We start from the raw sequence: 24986 nt of genomic DNA, 5'->3' as shown, positions 1-24986 counted from the left end.
ATCCATCCAGCAGTTTTCTGTCTTGAGTATTTGGCCCTAGGAAAAGTAAATCATTTTCCCCCAGATTCCTCAGGATAGTGTGATGAGATTGGGTTTTTATTCATAATTTTTTCTTTGTGATGCCCTCTATTATAATGTTGAACAGTTATCAGTAGGGAATTTTCTTCATTTCTGCTAATAATATATAATACTGTTTTTTCGGTTATATTATCTGGGACACAGATGCTGTGTTTCAGGTTCCTACTATAAAGATGTCAGTAAGGATTTCTTGTGCCAAATCATCTTCAGGGCTTATTTTTTTGTTTCTACCTCTACTTAAGATAAATATTTCCAACAATTTCCCCCTGTTTTAGCTTGTTTCATTTCATCTGCATTTCTTTTATGCATATTTCAAGCTTATGGTTTTAATAAAAAGGGCCCACCTTCTTTGTCTAACTTGAATTAGATCTACCCAGGTTCCTTTACTCTCTCCCCCAGTGTTTCAGTTATTTGTAGAATCCCTCATTACTTATTGACAGCTATCTTCTTATCTATTGTCATCTTTTCTCCTCGGTGGCTGTTGACTTTCCTTTTACTGATGACCTTTCATTTTTGGCTGTATTATCTGAGTAAAATACTAATCCTTCCACTTTTTGACAAAACTCCATTTTACTTGGGTATTTTCTCTATTGCAGTTTACCTTTTGTGCTTCCTTTATTGAGTAGAATTCAGTTTGTCTCAGGAACCCAGAATGAGTCTGTTCCTGGTATGTTTACATTACTATTAATTGGAGAATCCCCACCTATATCCTACATTTATATCTGAGGACAGGCCATAGTCCTATTCACATTAAAATAAGTAGGTAATCAAGGACCGCTCTGTGATTTTGAATTGTACATATGCCCTGTGAATATTTTTGGAGGGGATGTTTGGATTTTCCAACTGTACTTTTTTTGGACTGGGAGATACACTTTTCCTTGCCTTTTGAGCAGTGGACAGTGTTTACTCAGAACAGCAGAATCTCCAGCTTATACATCTATCCAGGCAGATATGGATCAACACTCATTAGCACGTCCCCTTATTAGAGATCAAGATAGCAAGCAGCAAAGTACCTACTTTCTTGAGGAAACAGGACACCAGAAGAGCCTGTCAAAGAGAACAGCTTTATCTTTTGACGTAGAAATCTACATGACTCTTTGCTAAGGAGCGGAACAGAAAGAAGGCCAAACGTTTTCCTGGCTTCCCAGCTCCTGGGCATATCTGACCTTATTGCTCTAACTCAGGATATAACCCTCATTATGGAGAACCTGTGGCAAAGATGCAGCGTTGGAAGATTCCCAATGAGAACTTCCTGGCCTTTCAGGTGATGAGGAAGAGCCTAACACTGCAGGTACCTACCTTGTAATACTTTGTATTCTTTTCATTTTATTTATTTTCGCATTTAGGAACTGAAGTTGATATTGATGAGGGGACAAATGAGCTGACTTTTCTAGTTGGCATCTCAATCCTTAAAGACAAGTTGCCTGGTTTGTTTTGTCAGTGGGTCCCTACCCTACCTTAAACTTTATCTCACTGACACTAATTAATGTAAGTTGGTGATATGATAAGCAATTATTTATTTTTCCCCAGGAATTAAACTTAGTAGTGAATAGGTAAAGCCAGCCTTGCTATGTTCCAATGCAGTCCAAAAAGGTCTAAACTTGACATTAATCATAATATTCCCAACCAAATATATATTCAATATAAATTGAATATTCAGTTTCTATAGTACATCCTATGTTTGCTTCTGAAGTACAAACATATAATTTGATTTTGACCAATATTGTAATGGACAAACCTTGTTCTGTCCAGAAATAGCTCACACATCTACCTATCTTTGGTCACCTACTTCCATGATGAAACTTGAAAAACAGTTACTATGCTTTTGGCAGTGTTAAGAGAATTAGGTTTGCAGATTTGATCAAACTTGTCTGGTCTCCCAGATTTCATTATTTTTCAGCATTTGCCAACTAGGGTAAAAATACATTACTTTTTTCTTGAAGAGCGTGCTCATTGTGTTTCCAGTTGTACATTAATCGTAGATTCACTTGCTGGTTTTAAGCTTAGAGAAGTATCTCTTTGTTTGGTTTTCATCATCAAATAATATTTATGAAGCACCCTTATCTTCTTAAAGCTGTAGTAGGAGCTCAGAATTGGTGTTTGTCAAGCCCCAGAGATCGTTGACTAAGAGGCACAGCTTTATTTTCATTAAATACAGAGTGTTGTAAGTATTGTTCATCAGTGTCCAGATTTGTGAGGATTAGAACAGACCTTTTAAAAGAAGAAAAAGACACCCTTTCCAAATAAAAAAAAATTTTCCCCCAGTCACTTATTAAGCACCAAGAATAGGCTACTGGCTTCTATTGCTTTTAGGAAATGACAAATGGTTCAGAAATGAAGTGAGCTAAGTCATGTCTTTCTCATTTGTTTCAGATTTTTGGGAAGTGCTATATTAATGCAGCCAATAACAGTTCTCCAAGAATCTGTATTTTCCGTCTTCCCTCTCCTCTCCCCTATTCTAATTCCCACTGCTGATTCAGAAGCTCCAGATACCACCCCAAAAGGAACTTTGAAGAAAGAGACTATACCAGGGCACCTACAGTCTCGAGGCCACATGTGGCCCTCTAGGTCCTCAAGTGTGGCCCTTTGACTGACTCCAAACTTCACACAGAACAAATCCTCTTCATAAAAGGATTTGTTCCATAAAACTTGGACTCGGTCAAATGGACCACCCTTGAGGACCTTGAAGGCCACATGTGACTTTGAGACTGCAGGTTCCTCATCCCTGTACTATTATCTTCTTACCCTTAGGTGAGTGAGGTAGGATGATTTTTAAGGATATCCTGATGATCAGAGATACAGTTGAAGCCTTCATTGACCCTATCTCTAAGATGCCTATAAAGTATTTGTAGGAATTTGGGAAATGGTTACCAGGTAGTCTAGGAACTGATGATGAAGCTCAAGAATGAGTGGCACTAATGCCACCTGAAATGTAGTAGCCACAAGACCTAAGGAAGTTTCTTGAGGTCAAGGACAATGTTTTAAACCAGCACAGTACTGGGCAAATAATAGGTATTGGATAAATCTTTGTTGGTTGACTGACTGGTTGTCAGGAAAGTCTTGAATAAATTTTCTTTAAGCTGATCTTCCCTAGGTCATTTGTTTCTGTCTTTTGGAATTACCTATACATCACTAATTATGAGGGCATGAACCAAGAGGTTACCTCAAGATTTTTGATTGTTATTTGCTATTTTGTTTATGTGTCTGAACTGACCTTGCATATATGTATCTCTCCCATAAATATTTTTTTTGGTAAACATATAGAATTCTGGTTTCATTAACTTTTAGGTTTTAATTTCTTAGCTGTGATGGTTAAGTTGAGAATACCTCTAATCTCAGGTAGTTGTCCGTTTTGCATTGTGGTATTTAGTTCTTCAGCAAAAATCTTATCTGATAAAAAATGCTGTCCATCCTCAGAGAAAGGACTGGTGGTGTCTGAATACAGTTTGAGGCATCCTTTTTTACTTTATTTTCCTTGAGGTTTTTTTTTGTCTGTTTTCTTTCACAACATTATTAATATGGGAAATACGTTTTGCGTGACTGCGCATGTATAACCTATATCGAATTGCTTGCCTTCTCATTGAGGGGTGTGGGAAGGAGGAAGGGAGAGAATTTGGAACTCAAAAGTTTCAAAAACAAATGTTAAAAATTGTTTTTACATGTAATCGGGGGAAAAATAAAATACAAAACAAAAAAACTTATCTGATAATAAAAACATTCTAGTTATATTTATTTCAGCTTTTTAAAATGTCCCCTTTGTATTATAGTAGTATATATAGGACTGAACAGAAGGCAGTTTTGGTTATTGTATTGATCTGCTAGTGTTACTGTGTTTTTGTAAGAAGTAACATCAGTTTTCCCAAATCTGAGGCAGATAGGTGGTGCAATGCACAGAATGCTGGACTTGGGGAGTCTGGAAGGCCTGAGTTTAAATCCAGTCTCAGACATTTACTAGCTCTGGGAGTCTCTGTAAGTCACTTAACCCCTGTCTACCTCATTTTCTTCAACTTTAAAATGGGAATAATAGTACCTACCTCAAAGAGTTGTTGTGAGTATCAAATGAGTTAATATTTGTAAAGTGTGTAGTGCCATTCCAGGTACATAATAGGTGCATAATAAATGCATTCTCTCCTATCCCCTTTTATTTCCCCCTCAAAAAAAAATTCCTCTCAGGTACTCTTAATTGAAGGAAACATTCAGCCTCCTGTCCTACCTAAATAATGCCCCCCTTAGCTTACTAAGAGTACACCCTCTGGTTTGAATTAAATCAAAGTTTATGATCTACTAATTTCTCAAAGGAAAACACTAGAAACATAATTGTTTTTTATGTGTTTACTTCTTTCTCCCCAAGTTGTCTAAGGAATTCTTGAGGCAGTAGCTACGGTTAAGAGGTTATACCTGACAGTTCCAGTGTCTTGCAGTTTGTTTTCCTTGGTAATGGTTTGTTGTTTTGTTGTTTTTTGAGTTTAGGGTGGGCTATGTTACAGGAGGTATAGTGTTTTATTCTGTTTATTAAATTAAACCAGTGAAATTTTTCAGAGTGCTGCTAGTTTAGTTAGTATTAAGTAGACGTAATAAAGTATATGATGATTTAAGATGTATTCATCTTGATTTCCCAGCTGATTTTTTTTTTAGATTACAGAAAAGCAAATTTTTTTTTTCAGGAAAATGAACGTTCCTGAAAAACGTTTTTCTCTTAAATAAGAGACAGATTACATGTTATGGAGCATTTAGGTAGAAGAGCAGACAGATAACAATTAGAATTGTTCAAAAATGGGGTGAGCTGCATCAGCAGATCATGAGTTTCCCCACATTAGAGTTCTTCAGGAAGGGACCAACCAACCATTTGCTGGGTATGTTCTAGTAGAGCTTTTTTGATTTGGGTTAGATTAGATCACTACTGTGATTGGAGCTTAACAGTGCTCAGATCCCTTTTGTTTGAGGGAATCTTTGCCTTCTGAATCTTTTCTGTATTTGAACCTATGACTAGCAATCTCTGAGTATACTTTTTAAAGAGAGATTTATTTAAACACTGTTGGCATGATGTAGAGGCAACATGGCATAGTGTTGAGAGCAGTGGTCTATAAGGCAGAAAGACCTGTGTATAAATTCCTCTCTGATACTTACTGACTATTCAACCCTGGACAAGTCACTTAATCTCTGTGTGCCTCAGGCAGCTAAATCCCTAGGATTTATCTGCTAGAGACTATGTTGATGAAAATCATAAGTTCTAGGTAATTTATGGTAAGTTAATTGCAAATTGCTTCCAGGCTGAAAAAATGCAGAAGGTGAAAATGTTCATAGGTACAGGATCCCATTGGATGAGGTAAGAATTTGATAATTCCTAGTATAGAATTTCAGTGAAGTATATTAAATTTGAATCTACTTCTCCCACATCACATCATTCCATATCTATTTTAATTTTAAATTTTATCTTCATAGGGTTAACATGAACCATTGGAGGAGCTAACATCTTTGAGGTTATCACTGGTCATCTTATAAATTAAGCTATTTCATTTGTTTATCCATTTTAGAATAGTGATTCTAAGAAGCTAAATCATCCATAGTTCTATACATTGTGTTTCACTGAAAATTTTTCCCTCTGTTGACTTAAGGCAGTTGCCCATAAAGATTGCTACTCACAGTAACTGTGATATTCTTCTAGTAAAATCCATTGCTATTATTCTTCTCTACCTGCTATGTTTGTGACTGTTTACAAGTAAGTAGTGCTTTTAAAATGGAGGGAAATAGCAACAACTAAAGAGTGTTAACCATTCCAAATCGTTCTTATGTAAGATGTTGTATTGCCATTGTCTTTTATATTTAAGTAAATATAAGCTCTCTTGTTATCTTTCTCTTCTGTTCTCTAGGCTCCCAGCCAGCCCTAGACAAGCCCTCCCAAAGGCCATCAGAGAGCACAAACTGCAGCCCTACTCGAAAGAGGTCTTCGTCAGAGAGCACTTCTTCAACAGGCAAGTAATACTTATTTTCTCAGACTTCTGTGGTGGCTTATTTCAGTGGTATTAACATCATTTATTCATTTCTGCCTAACTTGAGTGAATAACAGATGTAATCTGTGATGAAAAGATAAGCTTAATGCAGGAATATGGAAATATATGTAGAAACCAGAGAGTAATCCTTTCCTTTCATCCTAGATTGAGTATAATTGGGAATACTGTGACTTTAAAAGGGTATGGAGATTTGGATTGAGTCCAGATAAAAGCATCCAAAAGAAATAGGTGGAAAGTAGACAAGCAGCAAAAATGGAGGTTTAAAAAATGTAGCCTGTGATCGAAAGGGAAAAGGAGTCATCTGCAGAGAGGCTTAATATTTACTTTTAAGCATAATGCAGTTTTTCAGTAAAGCAGGTATACCACAATTTGCTTCTTCTACTGGGGAAAGAGGAAAATTAGTTTTAAATGGCAGCAAGAGAAATTTAGATGAAAGAAGAGCTCAATACTACAGATTATTAAGCAGCATATAAAGCTACTGCAAAAAGTGAGAGTTCTATGAAGAACTCAGATTGTTACTAAAAATTAGGATTTTTTTTGGTTTAACATGTTACTGACAAGAAGTGATGTTTCTTTTTTTATGTTAATTGTGATTTCATCACCTAAAACTACTGTGATCTCTTAAATAGATAGAAGTACAAAGGAGTTATGCAAATGCAAAGGCATGGGCATTCATAAAAATCATCAAGAGTTTGTGAACACCTACAGCCCTTGAAAAGGAGTGTTTTATATTGTATAAAGTATAACAATATTATTTGGATAGTGTAATTATGTAGCCACTTCCTATCTTGATGGCAAGTCCATTCAGGCACTTTGCTACAGTATGTCTGTTTCCCTTTTTTATTTCTGGTTATGTTTCTCTTAGAGCTTGTTACAGTTGTAGACTTGGCTCTCTTGATCTGAATTTTTTTTTTGTTTCTTCTTTTCTGTCTTTCACAATTTGTTCCTCTTTCAGTCCCGTTTGGGTTCATGCATATCTGCTCTCCTTATTCCCATTTATCCCTCTCTCTTTGTAGTCCAGTTACCTAACTTGTGCATTTGTGCTATTTGCCTTTGGTAAATAATATCTTATATGTGCATCAGGTCATCAATTTATATTCTTATTACATCTTAAACTTCATCAGTACAACATGCAAGAGGCTGCTGTGACAGTCTTATGTGTCCCATAGCACTTTGCTTTTGCAGTACTTTGGGATGTCTTTTATCCCCAGCAAAAGTAAATGAATCCTTTGGTGGATACCTGGAAGGGTTATTCTTCAAGGCATTCCACAAGGCAAATGAGGTGTTGTTAAGAGAGAGATCCATTAGGATAAAGCATCTGTCACTGCAGGGCATCAAAAAAATAAAAATCCGCAAAGCTCTTTATCACAAGACATTTACTGGAGGTAAAATTGGCCGAAATTTCATGTTTCAGTTGTCTCATCCTCTATTTATGTTTTTAAAACTTTTGAAATCCTGGTTGAACATTCTTATTTTCATCTGTCTGATTCTGGGTATTGATGTATTTTGGTTGCAGTTTGATGGTAATCTGCAGGAAGTGTTGGCTTAATGATAAAACTTCATGTTGTTCAGTACGTAGAAAGGTAGTAAACTGCTTGAATTGGTGACATGGTATTATCATCATGGGAGTGAGCAGCAAAACTGTTTGTCAGAATGGAATTGAATCATTGGTTTATCTGCTTTTTGCTCAGTGCTCTCCAGATTTGTGTCTGCCTATACCTCAGTCTCTAATCTCAGCCAATATGGTATACTAAATATTCCCATTTCTAGTCTAAGCAGAGGTGCTGTACTGAGTAAGACTACCTATTGATTACTGGAAGGGAAAAGAACATAATTCTCATCCTTGCATAGACATTCTCTTTCCACCTTGATTATTACTGGCAGCTAGATAATGTAACTTCACATTGATTATTGCAAGAATCTAAATAGTGTAGTGGATAAAGTGCTGGACTTGGAGCGAGGAAGACATGAGTTAAAATCATCTCTCAGAAACTTAATTTTGTGACCCTGGGCAAATCACTTACCCTGTGTCTACCTCAGTTTCCTCATTTATAAAAATGGAAGTAATAGCAGCACCTACTTCACAGGGTTGTTGGAAGGATTAAATGAGAATATACTTAAAGCTTTGCAAACCACTTAATATCGCTATGTAAATATTAACTATTATTATCATGCCATGTCTTTCAAGAAAGCCCTTCCTTGAAGGAGCTCATTATTAAAATACTTTAATATATCTCATCTCATTTATTCTCAGAACTTTCCTTTGTGGTAGATAGCAAGGATCATAATTCCCATTTTATAGATAAGAAAGTGAGACATCAAGGAAATGGGTTGCGATGAATATAGTTCATTGAAAACCCATTCTTTTCATTGCTAGTCAAGACCTCTCTTCAACAAGTTACACTGCTTTCTTATAACATTCTCGTGTTCATTTAAAGATCTAGAGGAAATAATTTTTTGATTATCCGTTACTAGGGAGCCTGGAAATCTTACAGAAACAACAAAATGAATTTGGGAAAACAACTCAGATCTATAAATACCAGGGTGGGGAGCACTTAGCAGTTTGTCCACTGTTGCCTTTGTGGATGGTCTATGTTATCAGAATACTCTGTCATAAAAAACAGCTCTGTTACCACAGGCTCTTGGTATGCAAGACGATGACTGCAGCTGTCAGTGCAATTGTATACTTTATTAGTATATTATCCTTTTTGGATCTGTTTCAAAGCTAGGACACAAGTTCAAGGGCAGTCTATCAGACATCTTGTCCAAAAAAAAGTGTTAAAGAGCTAAATTACTGTGGGGTAGTACAGCTGTTTACATATCTGAGTTTACTAAACAGATGGCAAATCCCAAAGATGTTCCATTTCCTTTGACTATACCTTAAGGACTGGGATACAGTTCATGATCAATTATTTGTCCTTCAAATTACATTGAACATCAAAAAAGGTCCTGCTAATTTTCCTATCGTTAAAAGAGTAAATGAGTCTAACAAGTCAAACAAGATGCCACTTATTTGTTAAGATATTACTTTTCAAAGGCATTTAGGTTATTGTCAAGTCTTTAGGATTTGTTTGGTAATAGGATGAGAGAAGAAATAGAAATTCTTAACTCTTCATTAAAGTTGATTACTGTGTCAGAAGTCTCTTGCTGCTTGCATTTGTAGGTTTTAGGAATATTTCTTAGTGTATGCTCATTTTTTATGTCTGAAAGATTTAATTTGACCCAAGAGAATCTAAAGTTGGTGCCCAAATTCATGTCACCTTGTGATTGCCAGAACTCTGCATCTCCACAGTGGGCTTTCATGGAATCTCTGCTCATGTAGTTGGCAAATGTAATTACTCCAATTTAGAATAAGGTCCTCATGTTAGCTAATTAAAAAGCAATGACTAAGTACCTACTGGGCTCTGGAGCACCTAACCCTAGGCCTTAGGATAACAGATTGCAAGTAGAATTCGCAGTCTGTATCACTGAAGAAATTGCAATTTAGTTGAAATGATGTTAATACAGTTTTCAATGGATAAAAATGTCACTTGATACAAAATAGCATAATACAAATTGAATACTTAAATACTAAATAGAATATGAGGTAAACGAATAATTTATCAGAAACTGTTTCCCAAAGTATATGAACTTTGAAATTGAGTTTTGAAAGAAATGGTGGGCATCCTAAGTGAAGGTAGTAGTAAATGGAGTACAATTAGATAATTGGGCAGCTAGATGGATAGCTGTTGGACTTGGAGTCAGAAAGACCTGAGTTTAAATGTTCCCACATACCTACTGACTATGTGACATTAGACCAGTCGCTTAACCTCTCTCAGCCTCAGTTTCCTCATCTGTAAAATGGGGATTATAATTGTACCTGCCTCACAGGGTTTGATCAAATGAGATAAATTGTAAAGCCCTGTGCAAACCTCAAAGTAGTACCATATAAATGCTAGCTTTAAAAAATTTTTTTATTAGATTAGTTTGGAGAGGTTTTGGGAATACTTGATGGAGGGCCTCAAACAGATTTTAACCTCTATGTGCTAGAGTTGTTGAGACCACTGCTATGTCTTGAGCAGAGGATGGTGTAATTTTTTTTTAAAAAAAAATATTATTTGAGGAAGTTTGTTCTGGCAAGTTTGCATGGGATTTGACTTGAGTAGGAAGAAACTAAAGGTGTGGAGACTAGCTAAGAGATTATTAATATAGATGAGAAATTATCAAAGCCTGGATTAGGGTTGGTAAGCATGGACATGGAGAAGGGCTAATGCATGAGAGGTTACAGAGGAAGAATCAACAGGATCTAGTACCTGATTGCATGTGGAGGGCAATGGAAGAGGGAGTTAAAAATAACTCCAAGGTTATATGCAGTTCTAGAGGAGTAGGAAAAAAAATGGTGCAGACATACAGAGTGGTAGAAAGGGATAATAACATTAGGAAAAGAACTGGGGAGAATTATATTCCTTTTCACCATGGTGTTACAGATCTTTAAAAGAAAGAAGAGCTCTGTGCTAGACATGAAGATTTGGGAAATACCAGTTTATATGTTTTTACTTATTCTCTTAATTTTCTCAGGGAAAGCAAGAAATAGAGAAAGAAATAAATTTCATTGTGTCTCTGGAGAATGGAGAATGTTAACAATCAGTGAAAGAATAGCCGAATAGTTGAAAAGGTAGATGAATAATGGGAGTACATCATCTCAGAAACCAGGGAAAGAGGAGGGTAATCCTTGGTATCCCATACACTTGAGAATTTAAAAAATATGAAAACTTAAAAGGGATTCTGGAATTTAGTGAAGCGATTGGTGAAAGGAGGGAGTAATGTAAATAGAGTGATGTTTAGGATTGAAGCCAGATCACAGAGAGTTAAAGTGGGAATATCTATACTGATTTGATCAGAAAGGTCCAGCAGTGACTGTTTAACTCAAAAGGGAATGAGTTTAGGGGCAGTAGGTGGCACAGGGATAGAGCACCAGCCCTGATGTCAGGAGGACCTGAGTTCAAATTCAGCCTCAGACCCAACACTTGACATCTACTAGCTGTGTGACCCTGGGCAAGTCACTTAACCCCAATTACCTTAAAAAAAAGGGGGGAGGGGGAAATTTGGTCCCCATCATCCAGCTGGGCATCTTGGGAAAAACCTATTTTAAACATCTTTTACAAGAGCTTTGGCATAGTGGTTGTACACAGAGTAGGGTCAGACCTGAAATAATTAGTTTGAAGAATAGTTGAATGATCCCTGAAAAGGAAAGATCATTAGATAATTTAGTCATTGAATTGACCGGGCCTTCCAGAGGTCACTGAGGTTTTCTTCCTTATTCAAATATGTACTACATCTAAATGAAACTAGAAAGATGGTTATTTATCCTAATCTTAATTATCCAGGAAAAGAAATTTCATAATTTCTTGTGTCCTCCAGTTATCCTTTCTTCATTCCTAATTTTATTTTACATCTGACAAATTCTGGTAGAACTTGGGGTTGTCATTTAAGAGTCTTGAGTTCTAATTCATTTTCTGCCTTTTATTTCATGTGTGGTAATGGTAGATTCATTTAGCCTCTGCACCTGATCAGTAACTGGATCAGTAAACTGGAAAATCTGCTTCTTTCTTACTGTACTGAATAAGAATTGGACTTTTTTCCCCACAATTCACACATCACTGTGGTCTTCTCAGGCATCAGTACTAGAGAAATTCAAAGTAGTAATTTTGTTTATATTGTTACCCCTAAACATTTTTCTGATTCAGGGAAAGTTGACGGTTTGTGATAGCCAAATAAATGAGATTAATTTATTTAACTTCATTATTAAGGAATAAAATAATTGCACTACCTCTTTTTCACACCATACCATTTAAAAATAATTGGCTGAGTTTTGTTTTTGCCTGTGTGTGATCCCTTATTTCTTTCAGTGATTGGAATCCCTACCAGAGGTACAAGATTAGGAACATCTGTGGATGACTCTGTGGATAGTCTGCTACAGCGAATGGCACAGCATGAAAGCCAAGGGACCTTAGAGAAAAATATTGATGCTGTCATTGCCACAGTCTCCATCCCACCTTCCTCAAGCCCAGGCCATACTCACAATAGGGAACGAGGTCTGGGGAAATCAGATAGCCTGCTAGTACCCACAGCACCTAGTGACTCCTGCAGCAACACCACCATCTCACTCCTCTCTGAGAGGTTGCCAAGCACCTGTTCTCCCCATCACCTCAAGAGGAGTGTGGTAGAAGCCATGCAACGCCAAGCCCGGAAAATGTGCAATTATGACAAAATCTTGGCCACCAAGAAAAACCTGGACCATGTCAATAAAATCTTAAAAGCCAAAAAGCTTCAAAGACAGGCAAGGACAGGTAATAATTTTGTGAAGCGCAGACCAGGCCGACCTCGGAAATATCCCCTCCAGGCTGTAGTGTCAATGCAGGCATTCCAAGCTGCCCAGTTTGCCAGCCCAGAATTAGATGAAGGGGAGGAAGGTGGAGCACTGCATCTTGGTCCTGATACAGTTACAGATGTCATCGAAGCTGTTGTTCAGAGTGTGAACCTGAACCCAGAACTTAGGAAAGGATGGAAAAGGAAAAGTTGGCTTCTGGAAGAAGAGGCAAGGAAAAGACAGAAGATACTTCCAGAGGAAGAACAGGAGAATAATAAAAGGTAACCTTTTTGTTTTGAAGAGGATAAACCTCTATTTTACTTTATCTGCACAGTGCAATTATCCAGATAATTTCTTGACCCTCAGCTTTATTTTGAACTATGTAAGTTATTCTTCTATATTGTATATTTCATTATTGATATTTCTCTATGTTAGCTTTTTATAGAATCATAAAATTTTAAGGCTAAAGAGACTTTAAAGAACATTTGGTCCAAGTAACCCTTTATGGATTAGGCCACTGAAGACCAAAGAAAGGAAATGATGTATTTGAAATCATGTAGCTAGTTAGTAGTAGATTTGGGACTAGAATCTATGTCTTCTGACTCCTTCTCCAGTACTCTTTCCACTATACCACAATGCTTTTTTTCCCCTCACTGTGCTTCTAACTTTTTTAAGTAAAATTGTATTGCTGTTTGGCTTTAAAAAACCCTATGTGATGTATTTATATACTTACTAGGTTAATTTAATGCCCCTTGCCATAATCTTGGTCTCAGGATCTGTGAACTATATAGTCACTAATGCCATAAAATGCACTCATCCCCTTTTTCCTTCTCCCCTCTGCCCCCACCTCTCACTCTCCAAAATAAAAATATAATATATTGTTTAGACAGGTACACCCTTTGGGAGGTGAACCTTGATTGGCACTGCTTAAAGGAGAGTAGAAAAAGGAAGTCTGGGGAAAAATGAACAAATTCATTTAATTTCTACCACTAGGATTAAGCTCTGCCCTCCTTTAGAGACTTCTAGATGTTTTTGCTGTCCAAAAGTGAGTATGTCTAGATTGAATCTCAGGTTTGTGTATTCTAAGTGTGCCACAGACTCTACAATTTTATATTTTCTAGTTGGTTATAGATTTCCACCAAAAATGAATAAAAAGGTTTGTCCAAACTGTTTTTCAAATATACCAGCTAGTACATCATTAGGAGGGTATACATTGAGAGAAAGGATATTTTGCTGAAGGTCATAGAAGAAAATAAGAGGTCTTTCTGTTGGCTATTCTTTTGCTGACTGCAAATCTCTCCCTTCTCCAGAGTTTGGAGCTAGAAAGATGACTATGGTGATTATTGAAAGATGATTATTGAGGCAAGATATGAAGAGGGACTGAACTAAAATGGTGATGATGTGAATGAATAGATGGGGAATGTATATAAGAGATGTGGAGGGGAAATTGACAATATTTAGCAATTGACTTGATGTGGAAGGTGAGGGAGAAGTAAGAGTAAAGTATAATTTTGTGAAGTTTGAACCTAGATAATTACGAAGATATTAATGCCTACAACAAAAGTAAGCAAATTTGGGAGAGAAAGAGTTTTGTGGAGAGAAGATGAGGTCCCTTTTGGACACACTGAGTTTGAGAAACAGATAAGTAGTGACTTGATTGAAGGGACTTGGTGTACTCAACCCAATGCGAAGACAGTAGTAATATCATGATAACCACTTTCAGATATTTGAAAGGCTTTCATATGGATGATGGATTGATCTTGTTCTGCTTGTTTTGCTTGTACCCGAAGGACAAAACTTGAAGCAGTGTATGGACATTTCAGTGTGCTAGATTTCATCTTCATTTAAGATAAAACTTAAAATAAGCACTATGCCAAAAATAGAATTAGCTGCCTCATTAGTTAGTGAGTTCCCTCTTGTCAGAGGTTTTCAGGTTTTGTAGAGGAAATTCTTTTTCAGTTGTAGGTGGTCTAAATGGTTTCTAAAGTCCCTTCTAACCCCTAGATTTTATTAAAGTATTCCCTGCAAGAAAGAACATTAAGAGTAAAGTCACAGAGCTACCATTACATTTGTTGTGTACCAACACAAAATCTAATACTGAGGAGGGTAGCAGGAGCAAGTAGCTGGAGGACGCCTCAGAGCCTGTCTGGTTCATCCCCTTCACTTTACAAGTAAAGAAACCAAGGCTCAAAGAATTTGTGTGATTTGCTCAAGATCATATAAGTAGGTTTCTTGTTGGAGATAATATGGAAAATGAGGTCTTTTGGAGAATAGAAAGTTTGCAATTAGGGTAGCTAGTTAAATATCATTAATGGAAATAAGGAAGTTAAGAGATGAGGTGCAGTTTTGGAGGAAATAGGATTATTTCTGTGTTTAATATGTTTAGTTTGAAACAGAAGAACAGATCAAAACAGGTCTGAAAGCCACTGGTGGTTAGTTTTCAGCAGAGATTGCCTTAAGTAAGGCATTAAATACAGTTTTCCTTTTACATGTTGCTATCAGTCTTGCCACTCTCCTCTAGTGTTAAGTGCCCATTTTCTTTCCCAATTTTCAGAAAACCTTTCTATTTCTGCAGTCATGGACTGATTTTCCACATCACGCTGAATTACTACTTAGATGCACTTTTGGGTCATCTTCCAAGATGTCACTGAATTTGGTTTTAATACTTAGCTATCTTTTCACTTCTATCCTTTGTTTTCTTCATACTATCATTAGGAAAATGTCAGAGGTACTCCCCAAAACACCATTTATCAACTTCAAAGATTTAACCTCACCTGCCCTAAAATAACATCTGGCTGTTTCATGAATCATTCATTTGTTAGTCCCTTTTCATAGAGCATAAGCGAACCCTGGGGTTAGAAAGGTGACTTTTATACAAAAATATATTTCTTCTATAGCTATCCTTTTGGCAGCAGTTCCTACCTTAATGTAATGGCAAACTGATTTATTTTCATTTATTGATTATTATTCACAAAGGCCCTGAGTGCTAAGTTTATGTTTAACATTCTTTTATAAACTAGGAACCAAGGCAAGAGAAATGAATAATTCCTCCAGTGTTTAAACCTGTAATGAAGATTAGTAGAGCTATACCTCGTTGGAACTTAGGTTTCAGCAGGCAGTGACTCAATCCACCAAAAAATAACCCTGTGTAACATTTGTGTTATTGATAACTACTGCTCTTTGCTACCTGATAAATTGTTATTAGCATACTATTGGTTATTTAAGAATAGCAAGGCCGGGTGGCATTTCATCCATAAAACAGGTTGGATAAATTGCTTTAATAACAATTGTAATACCACTACTTTTCCTTTCTTCCCTCACCCATACCCCCTCTTCCACATGTGCAGGTTACCTCACAGGCCGTTCAAAAAATGCCCATTTGCATTCCATAATAGTCCATATCTAGAAAATTCTGTAAAAAAAAAACAAAACTAGCAGAAATTTCAAGATAACAAAAAAGTGTAGCCCAAGAAATGTTGACTAGGAATGATGTGTAGTAATTCAGTGTTCTTAGAAATCTGTTTGTAACCAAGGAAGGATATCACCTTTTCCCCCCTCAAACTAATTAATATTTATGATCCATGAAAGTTGCATTAGTCATACTAAACTAAACTATATGGAGCTCACCGAATAAAAGACTCTGCCCCCAAAGATGTGAGGTTTAAAGGGTTGTAAAAAAAAAAAAAAAAGATAATTCTCTTTCTCATATCTTGTTTCTTGTTAGTTAAGGAAGTCTTTCCAGAAAAAAAATTTTTTTAGATTTAAGATGGTCTTGGATGGAAAGACAGATAAGACTTTTGCTACAAGATTAGATATACCAAAAGGCTTGGAGTTGGAGTTCCATATCAATGAAATGAACTCTTTGACCCAAACTGTAACTACAGGAAAAAATATAACAGTTGAATTTAAATGCAAATGGATATAATTTATTTATATATATATATATATAATATATATCTGTAAAACTTTGATAGGGAATCATTTCTCACTATCAGATTATGTTTAAACTTTTATTCCCAGCTTTCCGGAGACAACAGTTGAATCTCCTAGTCCTCCAGAAGCCCCACCAAAGCCACCTGAACCTGAGAATACCCTGCAGCCTCTGCCTTCTCTTATTCCACGGGAAAAGAAGGCTCCTCGCCCCCCAAAGAAGAAATATCAGAAAGCAGGGCTCTATTCGGATGTATACAAAACTACAGAGTAAGTAATAACACTTATCAATATGCTACTCACTGCCTAATTTCCTTATGAAATCTTATTGCCTGACACATGGTAATATCTTAAATCCTTGTGATTGATTACTTCTGTCCACATTGAGCTGCTATCCTTTCATAGGTAGGTATTAAATGTCCATTATACTTCTATGACACTGTATAGAGCTTTAAACATATTTCCTTTCCCAAATTCTTAGATTACAGTCTGATAACATTTATGTGGTAGGGCAGTTCCTTCCATATCAAAAATGATGCTATTGTTAATTGCTGTTTAGAATGTGAAATAAAAGGAGAAATATTTAACCGTTACTCTTTTCCACACTATGTAATATCAAAATTTTTAATTAATTTATGACCTCATCTTCTTTGAGTCAGAAAGAGTTGGTTTGGTTTGGTTCTGCTAAGCATAGAAAATGGGAATTTACCAAGTTATTTTCTTTGACAGGGGGAGGGAGGAAAGGGGATTCTTTGGGGGCATTTATTCTTTAGGTTATCTTAACTTTTGGAATTTACCTACTTAGTCGTGTAGAGTAGAATATTGATAAAATAAAACCTCTAACTGGGATCAGAATTCTCTGTAATCTTTATTCAAGCCATAGTTTTAAAGATGTACTGCAATCAGAAAGCAACTTCCTTGACTCTGAAACTGTTAAAATTTAATTTTACTAATTTAATTTTCCACACAACAGGAGGAGCAAGAACTTTCAGGTTTTTAGTAAAGAATGCTTATATCATTATTTTAGTGTCTGTGTACATGCTTGAGGGCTCACAAACTAGTACAACCCTTTTGTGGACTGAGTTTCTGGGGATTTTTTGGTTTTGTTTTCTGAAATTATTTTCAGATGGTTTCTATGTTAAAGTTGTAAAGTCTGATCCAGTTGATTTGATTATTCCCATAGAGCCAAAACACTCACATTTAGAGAAAGAAGAGGTTTTATAAGCTTTCTGAAAATCAGCTTTTATAACTGAATAAAATGTGGTTATTTTTGTGAGAGTCTTCACCAGAAGATTCTGCAAAGTAATTAGGACCATTTTCAGGTACAAATAAATTAGGTAATAACCCCTGAAGTTCTCTATTTAGAGAAAATATGGATGTGTAGGAAGGAAAATCTCTTTAATGTTGACAGTTAATGTAGATTCTTTTGCAGATACTACTTCTCCATGTGAAAAATAGAGAGGCACTAACAGGAAGAAACTACCTTACTTGTTCTCTTTATCCCTTATCAAAAGTTTGGCATTGATAATGAGTATCTGCATGATCTACTGGGGTTTGTTACTCTAGACCATCCTGCTTCTCAGAAGTTGCAGAAGAAGTGCCTTGGAAGCTCTTCCTCATAGTTGAGCTCAGTAGTGTCAAACTGAAACAGAAACAGGACCCACTAAGCTATACATAAAGATCCCTTTGGGCACATATTGACTTAGAAAATCACTTATTAGCATCTTTAATTGTGTTATTATTTATTTTGTTAAATAGTTCCCAGTTACGTTTTAATCTTGTTTGAGCCACATTCTCTGCCTGCACTCCATATGTTTTAACACCTCTGGTTAAGCTGATAATACAGGGAGGGTGAAACACCAAAGAGGATTTCAGGCCAGAATTCTTTAGTTCCTATCCATATGTTTTCCACACAGGTGCTAAAATGATTTTCCCAAAGCACAGGTATGATCAGATTACTCCCCCACTTAATAAGTGGCTACTTATTACCTCTGAGATCAAATACAAACTCCTCTTTGGCATTTAAAGCCCTTCACAAACTAGCTTCAGCCACCCTTTCCGTGAATTCTGTGGTCCTTCTTGTTAATTCTTCACACAACATACTTCATCTCCCATTTCCTTGCCTTTGTGCAGGCTATTCCTGTTCGTGTCTTAAATGCACTTTCTTCTCATCTCTGCTCTTAGAATCCCTAGTTTCCTTCAGAATGACCACCTTCTGCGTGAGTACTTTCCTAACCCAGCTGCTTTCTCCCCCAAAATTGCCTTGTATATTTGTAAATACATACATGTACATGTTATCTCCTTCAGTAGAGTGTCAGCCAGTTCCAAATGACTAATAATGGAAAATGCTATCCACATTCAGAGAAAGAACTATGGAGTCTGAATGCAGATCGAAACATACTATTTTCCCTTTTTTTGTTTTTTTTCTTTCTTGTGGGTTTCCCTTTTTGTTCTGATTCTTCTTTCGCAATATGACTAATGTGGAAATATGTTTAATATGATTGAACATGTATAGCCTATATCAGATTGCTTTCTGTCTTGGGGAGGAGGGAGGGAGAAAAAAAATTTGGAACTCAAAATCTTGTAAAAGTGAATGTTGAAAACAAAAACAAAATTATAAAAATAAAAAAAAAATAGCCTATTAGCTCCTTTAGGGCAGGGACCTTTTCATTTTTGTGCCTTGCACCTAGTAGGTACCTAATAATTCCTTGTTGATTAAATGATTGAGTTAGTTGATGTAGATATTCACTTATTCAATAAATATTTATTAAGTACTTGGCACTAAAAAGACATCATACTAAGTGCTAGAGGGAGACATAAATGATGCTCTCTCTGCCCTAAAGAAGCTTACTATCTAGGAGGTGAAATCAAGACTTGTGTATAAGTATAATACATAATAGAATATAATAAGTACATTACAGAGTACAGTAGAAGCAATAGAAGAGAAATCATTTGAGTAACATCCAAAAAAGTTTAATGGAGAAGCTGGCATTTGAAGTAGGCTTTGAAAGCCAAGAATATTCCAAGAATAGGGAACAGTATGAGCGAAGACGGTAGTAAAGCATGTGTTATTGCATGAAAGGAGAGGTAGCATGGTAGAGTGGAAAGAGCATAGGATTTGCAGTGAGAGAACTTGGGTTCAATTCTTGGCTCTAATAATTACTATCTGGGTCATGACTTTGAGCAAGTTATTATACTTCTCTGGGCTTCTAAGGTCCCTTCTGGCTTTAAGTCTGTTCTTTAATAATCTAGTCTGACTGGACTAGATAATATTTGGATCATATACAGTGCTATATAAATGAGAGAAAAATTATGCATCTTTCTTTCTTTCTTTCTTTCTTTCTTTCTTTCTTTCTTTCTTTCTTTCTTTCTTTCTTTCTTTCTTTCTTTCGTGAGGCAGTCGGGTTAAAGTGACTTTCCCAGGGTCACACAGCATCAAGGGTCAAGCTGAGGTCGTATTTGAACTCAGGTCCTCCTGACTCCAAGGCTGGAGCTGTATCTACTGTGCCACTTAGCTGCCCCTGCCCTTTTTTCTTATTATTGAGTTAAAATGTGTTAAAGGAAAGCCCACAAACTACACATTCTTTCTTGGATCTGACTCACAAGTGACTTATAAAAATGTTCAAGACACCTGAATATATTTTGGGCAGTACTGTCGATAAGAATAGAATAACACAATCCTGATGCTAGTCTTTGACTTGTTTTCCAGAAGAATATTATTGCAGGCATTTTTTAGCATGACCCTTACAATATATTTAGTGGTAGTTTCTCATATCTTTAAACCAGGTTTTTTGGAGGGTAAGGGGATGGTTTTTTTCTTTCTTTCTTTTTTAGGCAATGGGGGTTAAGTGACTTTCCCAGAGTCAAACAGCTAGCAAGTGTCAAATGTTTGGTCTGAGGCTGGATTTGAACTCAGGTCCTCCTGACTTCAGGGCCGGTGCTCTATCCACTGAGCCACCTAGCTGCCCCTGATTATTTTGTTTCTTTTCAGAGCTTCTTGCTAAAAGTCTTTTAGTTAGGCCTTGCATTACTACAGATGTTGAGTTAAGGAAACAAATACACCTTTGTTCTAAAGGCAGACTTATAAAGAGGTTCTGTCTTTTTCTCTCTTTTCCCTCTCTTCTCTCTCTCCCTTCTCTTTCCCCTCTCCCTTTTGTTTCCTCTCTCTCTTCTTCCTCCCCTCTTTCCTCTTCTTCTCTGTAAGAAGATAGAGAGGGGGAAAGCTTGGCTATGAAGGGCTTTGAACACCAAATAGGATTTTGTATTTAATCTTGGAAGTAATAGGGAGCCAGTGCAGTTTATTGAATAGTTGAGTGTGATGGTGACATTGGCTGACCTGCACATTAGGAAAATTACTTTGGCAACTGATTGGAGAATGGATTGAAGTGGGGAGAGACTTGAGTCAGGCATACCAACCAGCAGGCTGTTGCCTTAGGCCAGGTGTAAAGAGATGAGGCTCTACAGTAGGGTAGTAACAGTGTCAGAGAAGAAAAGGAGCTTAATTTGAGAGATATTATAAAGGTAAAATCAATAGGCCTTGCAACAGAGTGGATATGGGAGAGTTGAGAGATAGTAAGGAGCTGAGGATGATACCTACTTAAAAGAGTGACCAGCATTTCGCAGTAAATAATGTTAAAAGGCTTGATTATGACTTTATCTTGAAAATGAAACTAAAAATTATGAAAATAACTTTATTTTTTCTTTAACAAATTTTACTTTACAATTGCAGCTGTGTATATTCTTAGATCAGAGAATGGAATTATTGTATGCATTGGGTTTTTTGGTCTTTTTTTATGAAAAAATTCAGTGATAGCACAATATGTTAACTCTCACTTTGACTTTCGTATCATCATGGTCATAAAGAAGGTCTTTTTACCAAAACACAAGAGGACTTTATCAGTTTGTCCAAGAACCTCTCTGTGACTTTCGATAGTCAAATAGCATTTCTTTAGCTCCAGGCACAGTGCTGAGCAGTAGGGATCCAAAAAAAGGGCAAAAACAGTTCTTGCTCTCAAGGGACTCACAGTGTGATTAGGGAGAGAACACACAAACAGCTACGGACAGACGAGATGTAGACAGTAAAAAGTGAAATTAGACTTGGAAAGAAGGCACTAAGATTAAAGAGGACTGGGAATAGTTTCTTGCAGAAGGTAGAACTTTACCTGAGCCTTGAAGGAATTCAGGAGGAACTTTGAAAGAAAACTAGGAGGCAGAGTTGAAAAGGGAGAGTGTTGAAAAAGAGGAGATTAATGAATTGGGTATACAACTAAAAAAACTAGAAAAAGAACAACTTAAAAATCCTCAACTAAACACCAAATTAGAAATATTGAAAACCAAAGGAAAAATTAATAAAATTGAAATTAAGAAAACTATTGAACTAATAAAAAAAAACTAAGAGCTGGTTTTATGAAAAAACCAATAAAATAGATAAACCTTTGGTTAATTTAATTAAAAAAAAGAAAGAAGAAAACCAAATTACTAGTATCAAGAATGAAAAGGGTGAAGCTACCACCAAGGAAGAGGAAATTAAAACAATAATTAGGAATTATTTTGCCCAACTATATGCCAGCAAATTTGACAATCTTAGTGAAATGGATACATATTTTCTAAAATATAAATTGCCCAGATTAACCGAAGAGGAAGTAAAATACTTAAATAACCCCATCTCAGAAAAAGAAATTGAACAAGCCATTGATGAACTCCCTAGGAAAAAATCTCCAGGGCCAGATGGATTTACATGCGAATTCTATCAAACATTTAAAGAACAATTAATTCCAATACTATATAGACTATTTGGGAAAATAGGTGAAGAAGGAGTCTTACCAAATTCTTTTTATGATACAAATATGGTGTTGATACCTAAACCAGGAAGAGTCAAAATAGAGAAAGAAAATTATAGACCAATTTCTCTAATGAATATAGATGCAAAAATTTTAAACAAAATACTAGCAATAGATTGCAGCAACTTATCACAAGAATAATACACTATGACCAGGTAGGATTTATACCAGGAATGCAGGGTTGGTTCAATATTAGGAAAACTATCAGCAATTGAGCATATCAAAACAAAACCAACAGAAACCACATGATCATCTCAATAGATGCAGAAAAAGCTTTTGATAAAATACAACACCCATTCCTATTAAAAACACTAGAAAGCATAGGTATAAATGGAGTCTTCCTTAAAATAATAAATAGCATATATCTAAAACCTTCAGCAAGCATTATATGTAATGGGGACAGGCTAGAAGCATTTCCAATAAGATGGGGGTGAAACAAGGATGTCCATTATCACCACTGTTATTCAATATTGTACTGGAAACTTAGCTTTAGCAATAAGAGAAGAAAAAGAAATTGAAGGCATTAGAATAGGCAAAGAAGAAACAAAGCTATCACTCTTTGCAGATGACATGATGATATACTTAGAGAATCCTAGAGAATCAAGTAAAAAACTACTTGAAATAATAAACAACTTTAGCAAAGTTGCAGGCTATAAAATAAACCCACATAAATCATCAGCATTTCTATATATTACCAACAAAGCCCAACAGCAAGAGATAGAAAGAGAAATCCCATTTAAACTTACTGTAGACATTATAAAATATTTAGGAGTCTACCTCCGAAACAAACCCAGGAACTCTATGAACACAATTACAAAACACTTTTCACACAAATAAAATCAGATCTAAATAATTGGAAAAACATCAGTTGCTCATGGGTAGGCCGAGCTAATATAATAAAAATGACAATCCTACCTAAGCTAATTTACTTATTCAGTGCCATACCAATCAAACTACCAAAAATTATTTTATAGAGTTAGAAAAAATAATAACAAGATTCATTTGGAAAACAAAAGGTCCAGAATATCAAAGGAACTAATGAAAAGAAATGCAGGGGAAGGTGGCCTAGCAATTCCAGATCTTAAATTGTATTATAAAGCAGCAATCATCAAAACTGCTTGGTACTGGCTAAGAAATAGGGAGGTGGATCAGTGGAATAGGTTAAATATGCAAGACACAGTAGTCAATGACTATAGTAATCTATTATTTGATAAACCCAAAGACCCCAGCTTCTGGGATAAGAACCCACTCTTTGAAAAAAACTGCTGGGAAAACTGGAAAAGAGTATGGCAGAAACTAGGCATAGACCCAAATCTCACACCATATACCAAAATAAAGTCAAAATGGGTTCATGACTTAGATATAAAGGCTGATACCATAAGTAAACTGGGAGAACAAGGAATAGTTTACCTATCAGATCTATGGAGAACAGAAGAATTCATGACCAAACAGGAGATAGAGAACATTATGAAAAGCAAAATGGATAATTTTGATTACATTAAATTGAAAAGTTTTTGCACAAACAAAGCCAATGCAACTAAGATTAGAAGGAAGGTAGAAAATTGGGAAAGAATTTTTACAACCAGTCTCTCTGATAAAGGCCTCATTTCTAAAATATATAGAGAATTAAGACAAATTTATAAGAACACAAGCCATTCCCCAATTGATAAATGGTCAAAGGATATGAACAGACAGTTCTCAGATGAAGAAATTAAAGCCATCTATAGTCATATGAAAAAATGCTCTAAATCATTATTGATTAGAGAAATGCAAATCAAAACAACTCTGAGGTACCACATCACACCTATCAGATTGGCCAACATGACAAAACAGGAAAATGATAAATGTTGGAGAAGATGTGGGAAAATTGGAACACTAATACATTGTTGGTGGAGTTGTGAAATGATCCAACCATTTTGGAGAACAATTTGGAACTATGCCCAAAGGGCTACAAAAATGTGCATACCCTTTGATCCAGCAATAGCACTTCTAGGGCTATATCCCAAAGAGATCAAACAAATGGGAAAAGGACCCACATGTACAAAAATATTCATAGCAGCTCTTTTTGTGGTGGCAAAGAATTGGAAATTGAGAGGATGCCCATCAATTGGGGAATGGCTGAGCAAGTTGTGGTATATGAATGTAATGGAATACTATTGTGCTATAAGAAATGATGAACAGGCTGACTTCAGAAAAACCTGGAAAGACTTTATGGTCTGATGCTGAGTGAAGTGAGCAGAACCAAGAGACTTTGTACACAATAACAGCCACGTTATGCAATGACTAATATTGTTAAACTGAACCGTTTTCAGCATTACAAGGATCTAAGACATCTCCAGAGGCCTCGGGATGGAAAATGCTGTCCACATCCAAAGAAAGAACTATGGAAGTCGAATCGCTATCACTTATTTTTACCTTTTATTGAGTTTTGTTTCATCTTTCTGATGGTTCCTCCTGTTGGTTTTAATTTTTACTTACAACTTCACTAATGTGAAAATATGTTTCATGGGTATGTAAATGTAAAGCCTATATCAGATTGTGTGCCGTCTTGGGGCGGGGGGAGAAAGGGGGAGAAAAATGTTCAACTCAAAAGTATATGGAAGTGATTGTTGATAAATCAAAATAAATTAATAAAATTTTTAAAAATAATAATAAAAATAAAAAAATTTAAAAAGGGAGAGTGTTCTAATCAGGGGAACATAAGAAGGGGATAGCCAGTGAAAAAAATCTCGGATTCAGGAGACGGAATGTCACATAGGAGGAATAGCAAGGAGGCTA

The 24986-nt window shown here is 36.0% G+C and overlaps 1 protein-coding gene across 2 annotated transcripts in view; it reads left to right on the top strand.

Annotated features, from left to right (window-relative positions):
- The window catches only part of ASH1L (ASH1 like histone lysine methyltransferase), a 237167-nt gene that overhangs the window by 114760 nt on the left and 97421 nt on the right, over positions 1 to 24986 (top strand). For both annotated transcript variants that reach the window (XM_020991583.2, XM_020991582.2), the window contains exons 4-6: positions 5949 to 6050; positions 11978 to 12719; positions 16459 to 16638. In XM_020991583.2, the coding sequence (XP_020847242.1) occupies positions 5949 to 6050; positions 11978 to 12719; positions 16459 to 16638 (1024 nt within the window). The remainder of the gene's footprint in view (positions 1 to 5948; positions 6051 to 11977; positions 12720 to 16458; positions 16639 to 24986) is intronic.

This window comes from Phascolarctos cinereus, unplaced genomic scaffold (genome assembly GCF_003287225.1).
Source record: "Phascolarctos cinereus isolate Bilbo 61053 unplaced genomic scaffold, phaCin_HiC Scaffold_5;HRSCAF=322, whole genome shotgun sequence".
NCBI classification, from domain to species: Eukaryota; Metazoa; Chordata; class Mammalia; order Diprotodontia; family Phascolarctidae; genus Phascolarctos; species Phascolarctos cinereus.
This window is presented reverse-complemented; position numbering and strand designations above follow the sequence as displayed.